The sequence below is a fragment of the Borostomias antarcticus genome (assembly GCF_949987555.1).
Source record: "Borostomias antarcticus genome assembly, chromosome: 31".
Lineage (NCBI taxonomy): Eukaryota > Metazoa > Chordata > Actinopteri > Stomiiformes > Stomiidae > Borostomias > Borostomias antarcticus.
The window spans coordinates 5,757,892-5,766,789 of NC_140264.1; the positions used below are offsets into that span (position 1 = coordinate 5,757,892).

Below are 8,898 nucleotides of genomic sequence, written 5' to 3' on the forward strand. Positions count from 1 at the left end.
ACAAAGAGCTGCAGGAAGGGACCGAACTACGAACCGGAAGTTAATTTTTCGTTAATTATTTTCAAAATAAAAGCCAAGGATGTGACAACAGATCCCACCAATCAGTACAGGACGTCTTAATCGCAACCAAACGAATCTGACGAGCAGGGTGTGACGTTCAAGATGAGCCAGTGAACTCATGTTGTGCAATAAAGGTTCAATCTCTTAAGAAACATATTATTGTGTGGTTTTTGATGATAGAAAATAATTTCTATTTAACTCTTAAATGAATGTCTTTTTATATAACAAGTGTTGCTTATACATTGTCTTGATGTCTTTTAGCTCCTCCCAGGACATTGGCAGGCTGACCCACTGATATACATTGTGTATCATCATGTATACAATATATGGTTTTTGAAATTATAACCAACTTAGGTTGGATTGGATGCACAACAGTACCCAAGGTGATCAACACAGAGTCTGTATGAACCAAGGTGATCAACACAGAGTCTGTATGAACCAAGGTGATCAACACAGAGTCTGTATGAACCAAGGTGATCAACACAGAGTCTGTATGAACCAAGGTGATCAACACAGAGTCTGTATGAACCAAGGTGATCAACACAGCCTGTATGTGCCCAAGGTGATCAACACACTAGCAAGATTGGGATGGGAGTGCCCCCTTCCACAGGGCACGAGAGGTCACTGAATGGTTTGAGTATGAAAATGATGTGAATGACTGTGCCTGCGCAGCCACCAGATCTCAACACGATTGAACACCTATGAGAGATTGTGGGTCAAAGTGGTAGACGGCACTCTCCACCACTGTGGGTGCCAGATATGTTTTTATATTTTGGTCTTTTATTCTTTATCTCACGCCGGTGGATTATTGGTCACACAGGGATTTGAGTCAGGTGGTGGTGGGACGTCAGCAGTGGTAGTAAAATCAGCTGTTCACCTGTTGGATTTCAGTGAATGGAAGGAGTGGGGGTGAGTGAGGAAGTCTTACCTTTGCTGACCGCTTTTGACACCGCTGTACTTTATCGCTGTTTTTAATCTTTCATGATGCCGTTGCACCGGCTGTTTTATATGCAATAAAGCCAGCGTGTCGGGCAGGTATAATTTTCCCCTACTTAGCCTCTCAGCGACCAAGTTTGTTTTTTTAAACAAACTTGGTCCCCTTACAACCACCATCATCAAAACACCAAACGAGGGAATATCTTTTGCAAGAATGCTGTGCCATCCCTCCAGTAGAGTTCCAGAGACTTGTAGGATCTATGCCACCTTGCCAAGGTACACAACGTTTGTCACCCGTCTGTATGTACATGTTAGATACTCTTAACCGATGATGCCTGGTGCTTAGTAGACCAACCAAGATAGTGAATTTGTTGGTACAACCAACTTGCATTTATTGGTCAAGTGGGATAAGAAAGTAAACGAGGAGAATCGGATACTTTATATGCATTTATTCACCAACTAGTTGAAATGAAACAATTAATTGATCAATGTATTCTTTACAAAACATGCCTTCAACAAGAAGGAGTAAGATGTAAAACTCAGAAGACAATTATTAGGCTACAGGAGTAGCCTAATTGATAGGCTATCAGCTCTAGACTGGACTATATCCTTAGTGTATAGGAAATTGTACGAAGTAAAGTCTCAAAATAATGAAGAATTGTGTTTCACCAGAAAATAAGTTTGAAGATATATACCGTAGCTTTAAAAAATAAAATAAAAAGGTATCAACATGAACATAGAGGAGAAAGACAGGCTCCTTTTCCTACATCCACAACTTTTTCCTCTGAACAGCGATTGTTCCACCTCAACTGAAATACTCTCATGGGATGATCCAGGCCCTTCTTACCACTCATAGGATTCTGATCACTAAAACCTAAGCTATGCTATACTTGACTATACTGTTGTTTCACTGATTCATGGCTCCTCGATCAGCTAATCAGTCTCGTTGACTCAAAGCTTTGCCACGTTCCTGGGACTCATTCGTTTTCTCTCTGTTGTGGAATCTTCTATGGTTAACTAAACCACTTCCAAAACGAAAAGGTTTGCCACATTCCTGGCACTGATTTGGCTTCTCTCCTGTGTGGAATCTTCTATGGTTAACTAACCTACTTTTAAATGAAAAGCTTTGCACCATTCCTGACAATGATATGGTTTCTCTTCTCTGTGGATTCTCCTATGGTAGACTAAATTACTTATAACCAAAAGCCTGGCCATATTCCTGGCACTGATGTGTTTTTTCTCCTGTGTGGATTCTACTGTGGTGAATTAATCTCGATTTTACACTAAAAGCTTTGCCACATTCCTGGCAGTGATAAGGTTTCTCTCCTGTGTGGATTATTTTATGGTTAACTAAACTTTGTTTTGAAACAAAAGCTTTACCACATTCCTGGCACTGATATGGTTTCTCTCCACTGTGGATTCTGCTATGGCTAACTAAACTAGCCTTATGACCAAACGCTTTGCCACATTCCTGGCACTGATATGGTTTCTCTCCTGTGTGGATTCTGCTATGGCAATCTAAATTAGCCTTAAAAATAAAAGCTTTGTCACATTTATCACACTGATAAGGCCTCTCTCCTCTGTGGATTTTTTTATGTTGAACTAATCCATACTTATGAACAAAAGCTTTGTCACATTCCTGGCACTGATGTGGTTTCTCTCCTGTATGGAGTCTTCTATGGTTTACTAAACCACTTTTTGTATTATAACCGTTGCCACATTCCTGGCACTGATATGGTTTCTCTCCTGTGTGGAGTCTTTCATGGTTAACTAAACTTTGTTTTGCAACAAAAGCTTTACCACATTCCTGACACTGATATGGTTTCTCTCCAGTGTGGATTTTGCTATGGGAAACTAAACTATGTTTATGACTAAAAGCGTTGCCACATTCCTGGCACTGATATGGTTTCTCTCCTGTGTGGATTTTGCTATGGGAAACTAAACTATGTTTATGACTAAAAGCGTTGCCACATTCCTGGCACTGATATGGTTTCTCTCCTGTGTGGATTTTGCTATGGGAAACTAACTGAGTCTTAAAAATAAAAGCTTTGTCACATTTATCACACTGATAAGGCCTCTCTCCTCTGTGGATTTTTTTATGTTTAACTAATCCATACTTATGAACAAAAGCTTTGTCACATTCCTGGCACTGATGTGGTTTCTCTCCTGTATGGAGTCTTCTATGGTATACCAAACCAGTTTTTGAAATAAAAGCTTTGCCACATTCCTGGCACTGATATGGTTTCTCTCCTGTGTGGAGTCTTCTATGGCATACGAAACCACTTTTTGAATTAAAAGCTTTGCCACATTCCTGGCAGTGATAAGGTTTCTCTCCTGTGTGGATTATTTTATGGTTAACTAAACTTTGTTTTGCAACAAAAGCTTTACCACATTCCTGGCACTGATATGGTTTCTCTCCTGTGTGGATTTTGCTATGGCGAACTAACTGAGCCTTAACAATAAAAGGTTTGCCACATTCCTCACACTGATATGGTTTCTCACCTCTCTGCTTTCCTCTATGGACAACCAAACTACTCTTTTCACTAAAAGTTTTGCCAGATTCAGTTGTGTTGGTGGGTAAAGAGTCTCCTTCTCTGTTCTCCACAGTTGGAGTTTGGTCAAAGGGTGGTGGGGACTGAAACCTGTCCTCTGGATCTGTGGAGTAAAATATTCCTGTAAATATATTGTGTATAAATTAAGTTAGAAAACTTCTTACAATAAATAAAGATGTGGATCTGATTGCAAAGGGTTACATTCTTAGTGGCTGATGAAGGATAGTCAAGGGTTGAAAACTGCTGAAGCATAAAGAGCTGATTTAAAATAACTAGACTGAATTTAGGCAAGAGGGTTTGTGTATTCTGTTGATTCATCTCACCAAATATGAACGTAGAAGTGTCCAGCGGTAATTTCCATGACAGAACATAGTGGGTTATCACTCTGGGAGAAGTTAATATGGAGGGTGTAGTATCAGACTGAAGCCCTTGAAGCTGCTCTCCACCCTGACTGGTGCACGGTTCCTGTTCCTCTTTAATCTGTGGGGGTTCTGGGAGAGAGAGCTGCTGGACATCTGGGGGGAAAAGGAAGATAAATATTAGGATGAAGCCAAGTTCATTATTCTACAACCTAGCAGGTCTGACAGAGAAAATCAGAGAAATCCAATTCAGAGAAGGGTTCGTTTTTTTAAAACAGCTACATTAGATTTGCTCAGAGCTAACACTTAAATATCAACACCATGACGGTCCACAGTTACATCAGTCTATAAATATCCCTTTTCTAAGATATAATTCAAATCAATACTTGAAAAGCTTAAAATAATTAACAAAAGGCATTTCATAGAAACCTCCATAGACCCTCATGCATTCTCTCATTACTCCTCTCCATGCGCTCTATGCTCACATACAACCAGCACTCACCGGGAAGGAGAGAGTTCTGTATGGCTTCTTCCACCTCTTCCTCTTTGGAAAGCTTTTTCTCTTCCACCACAAAACCCTCCTCCTCCTCCTTGATTCGTCCTCCTCCGCAGGCAGGGTCTGGGAGGACTGTGGTGGGCTCAGCCTCGCCTGGTTCTGCTATAAACATACAGGAGGGGATCACATACAAGGATAGAGTCCCCTATGGAGCGGAACAGTGAGGTTCAGGAAGTGAATTGAGTTCTACAAATCCTCATATAGAGTTTTAAGCATGGAACCAAGCTAGGTTTAGGCTAGCCTAGCCTACTTCTTAACTCCCATACAAAGGGTTACTTAAGAAGGGTTCCTTAAGAAGGATCGGGTTTCGGGAAACCCAGTTAGCTAGCCGAGCGGCTAACCATTGCTAGTTTCATGACAACGTCCCTTAGCAGCCAAGCACAACTGCGTCTACGAAAATGTACAGTAGCTAATAAGTGGTGTCACAATAAATTGATTGCATCTGCGGTTCCGTTTTGACTTATCCCAAACGGTAGACTAGGCTACTACTCGGAATTAAACTGATGCTGAACGCTGCTGGCCATTGGCTCAATTGGCTATAAAGCTGGCATATTGAATGATCTGCAAAGCTGTTTGCATTGAATTCCCTAATCTAGCCAAATGATGCTACCCCTAAACGTTAGGCCTACTGTCTGGCTAGTGGTGCCAACGTTAGCCGGTTTTGGCGTAACGTTAGCTCAGCTGGCTCTCACTAAACCGCCAACTTTGTTATTCATGATAAAAGCTCATGTCTGAGTGCATGACTTGTAGGCTAGGCTACTTGTGTTCACCTGTCAAACTTGCAGGGGGTGTGGTTATCGCGAAGATGACAAACAAATGAATGAGTAAAAATGACGTCATTTAGGAATCCCGGGAGGCGGGCTGGCTACTATGCGCCACCGTGTCGCACGAAAGCTGTCAAAGCTGCACCAGCTGACCAGGCTACCAGCTGACAAGAGTTGACAGGAGAATCTGACAGTTGACAGGAGAATGACAGAAAGTTGTCAGATTGTTGTCTGACAATCTGACAGTTGTCAGACAAATGTAAGTTGTTTTCAGTGGCGACTGCTCCTATAATTATAGGACGTTATATTATATTAACGTTAATGGTATGTTACGCTTGTTATGTGTTACAATGAACAGCCTATTGAAGTTGTCATGTGTCATATCACCAGCTCCTCTTGACATGTCGAAGTGTCCTTGAGCGAGACACTGATCCCCCACAATGCACCTTGTATGGTAGCTCGGGTTGTGAGGAGTTGCGAACCACAGCCATAACATAGCATTGTAAAGTCCTATGTAAAGTATATGTATGAATGTTGATATCAGTTTCCTATCTGTCCACATTTTCAATTCGTCTTGCTCTTGTACAAGGTCTGACACTCATGTCTTTACAAGGACATTCGCTCACATCTTTTTATCTCCCTCTCAAAGCACTTTGAATTTTTTAATGACCTTGATGATCCAAATAAATTGTGTATAATTTTAGCCGGTAGGAATTGTATCAACGAATGCGCCAAAGCCTGCCACCTCATCCTAAGAAGAAGAGTAGCTTTCATGAGTACTGGTCTATAAACTGACCCATTTATATTCCTCTCTATTCATTTAGTCCTCATTCTCCTTTATACTGTATTTTGTATGTCGCTATACTGTATTGTATTCTCAATTGTATCGTTGTATGTGTGTAGTACTATTATGTACGCTCTATTCTATTTTGATTTGTAACTATATTGCGTCTCACAACTCATTGTGAGTGGTCCTTAACTTGTTATTATTGCACTTTTGTACTAATGTGAGGGAAATGTTTGTTAAGGAGTGACACAAAAATAAAGATTTATCTATCTATCTATCTATCTCATGGTTCCCCCTCTTCTCCGACCCTCTCTCTCTCTCTCTCTCTGCCTCCCAACAAACAGTATGACGATCTTAAGTTAGGAGAAAAAGGTCTGAAAGTACCCAGCCTGGTCCTCGTAGATTTAATCACAGCCATGGAAATGACCTTCAGAGAGGCAATCAAATCAGTTCTCCACATGGATGGCCTGGGAGGGGACTTATTTAACACAACAATGGCAGTTGTGTGAGTGTAACATAGTGGTGTGTGACAGAGAGCATTGCCAAGAGGTACTTATCTATATGGTGAAATAGTTTAAGGGTCAGAATCCATCATGCTCTTAAAGGACATGGCCAAGATTTTGGGAAACACGCTTGTTTTCCATCTTCCCTGGGGTTAGACAAGCAGTATGAAGTATTTTCAACCATGTTAAATGATCACAATTTTTAATTAAACATTTGCGTTTTCTAAGCAGAAATACTCTATTCACTATTTTTTAGGACCAGGTGTAGGGATTAAAGATCCAGAAAAGAAACAGGACATTTCTGAAGATTACTCAAAAAAAACGTCCAGGTCCAATCTCGTGCCCAGCGACGTATCACGTTACGACTTCCGGAATAGCTTTTTTTTTTAACTTCCGGAATAGCATGCTCTGGACTATGCTCAAGCCCCCAGGAATCGAAATCTAAAGTGAAGGCCTATTGAACCGCGCCATCTTGGCTAGATTTGTAGTCACTTGGCTATTTCCGGTTACTTTTGACTTGCGCAGTTGAGCTTCTCTGGCCGACGCGCGTCCACGCACGTTCCCGGCTCTCCCCGCTTTGATTTAGCAATGAAAACCGGCTTGCATATTAACCTGTTTTTGTCAAATATATCAATTGGAGAAATTATTTTTTGATCCTGGCATCTTAGTTTTAACAGGTTAAATATAATTGAACATGTTTTGTTTGCTAGTAGACGGTATTCATTCCGTTCGCGATAACGTTATTGCAGCCAGGCTAAATTCCTCCAGGGAGTCAGTGACAGGCGAGTTGAAGAGCTTCACTCCCCGCCAGCAGGAGCTCTGGCCGCGGCTACCGCATCTCGGAAAACCCGCTGAGTTCATGGCTGCTATTTCACACTCGCCCTTGATCAATCCCAATACCGATCCATGGTAATAATGAATCAATCGTTCAGATCAGATCGGCAGTGCTGCATGCATGTTACAACATCATTGTTAGCTTTATTAACATAACCATAGCCTACATTTATCTCTCTAACGTTAGGCTATCCATCTTACACCAGTCGGCCATTCGATAGCTGGAAGCGGTCAAAGCCAACGTTGACTGAAAACACCCAAACTCAGTGTATCGTTTCATCTTCATGCTACACATCAACTCCTTTCCATTGTATGTGAATAAATTCCTGTTATTCTAAAAATATCCCATTTCTGTCCATTCCTGGAAAAGGCTAATAATTGCTGTCAAATGATCACTCCAGTTTATCACCGTATCCCACTACCATTTCAACTATGCACAGGAGGTTGTCTTGTGGTCATTTTCATTAAAAAATGATTAGCCTGATCAGTTTGTTGTATGTATTAAGCCCTTTTTGAAATGTGAACTTTTTCGTGGACGCGCGTCGGCCAGAGAAGCTCAACTGCGCAAGTCAAAAGTAACCGGAAGGCCAGAAAAGCACAACTGCGCAAGTCAAAAGTAACCGGAAATAGTCAAATGACTACAAATTTTGCCAAGATGGCGCGGTTCAATAGGGCTTCATTGTTGATAGCGGCCAGTGAATGGAGTGGCTGTATCCAGTTTATATAATACATCCATGACTATGCTACATGTTCCGCCATTTTGTCGCCAATTTCGCCTGCTATATAGTAGGTACTATAGCAGAGATGCAGAATGCACAGTTTTGATGTAGCATGCTACATTTCGCCTGCTTTATAGCAGGTAGTATGCATTTCGGACACATTAAACAGACGTTTACGGCATTTCCAGTTAAACCCATTAATTTGTCCCATAGGGATTTCGACTACACCCCGCAATGCTCACTTTTCAGCCTACAAAGAGACATCAGACCTCAAAATCATTTCAAAGATTCCCCCCAACTCTGATGTAGTTTTGTCGGTATTAATCATTTTTGTATGCGTTTTCTATTGTCAATAGAGATGCTTTGTTTTTGTTTTTTACTAAAAATATCACAGACGCTCACCTTTAAACACGTGTTCTCCAAATCTGTCGGACCCGTCCCAGAATGCTCCGTGACCAGTCCCTATGGCTTCTTCCACCTTTTCTTCTTTGAAAACCTTTTTCTCTTCCTCCACTTTCACCACAAAATACTTCTCCTCCTCCATGACTGGTCCTCCTCCGCAGGCTGGGTCTGGGAGGACTGTGGCGGGTTCAGTCTCGCCTGGTTCAGTTTTACACACGACAGACATGTTCTGAAAACACAGTGTTTTCACATCTGCAACGGCCCCGCTTCACGAATTCCATCAACGATATTCCAAATTGAGACAAAATAAATTAGTCTGAAGATAAAAAGTGTCTCTGTGTGGAGGAAAAGAGGCAGATTATTAAGTATCTAAAATGAGTTACGCTCACTGTGAACAAAGGGCCGCAGGAAGGACCGAACTACGAA

At 41.4% G+C, this 8,898-nt stretch overlaps 1 protein-coding gene across 2 annotated transcripts; it reads right to left on the reverse strand.

Annotated features, from left to right (window-relative positions):
- Positions 1 to 1,582: 1,582 nt before the first annotated feature.
- LOC311327344 (uncharacterized protein) lies at positions 1,583 to 8,866 on the reverse strand. Of its 2 annotated transcripts, none has more exons than XM_084460379.1 (4): positions 8,473 to 8,866; positions 4,410 to 4,562; positions 3,872 to 4,063; positions 1,583 to 3,651 (listed from the first exon to the last, which is right to left on the reverse strand). In XM_084460379.1, exons 1-4 carry the CDS (start codon positions 8,696 to 8,698, stop codon positions 2,186 to 2,188), a joined length of 2,037 nt encoding a protein of 678 aa, XP_084316505.1. In that variant the 5' UTR covers positions 8,699 to 8,866; the 3' UTR covers positions 1,583 to 2,185. The 2 variants fall into 2 exon arrangements, with proteins under 2 accessions (XP_084316505.1, XP_084316504.1); XM_084460378.1 differs by having other exon boundaries at positions 4,410 to 4,565.
- Positions 8,867 to 8,898: the final 32 nt, after the last annotated feature.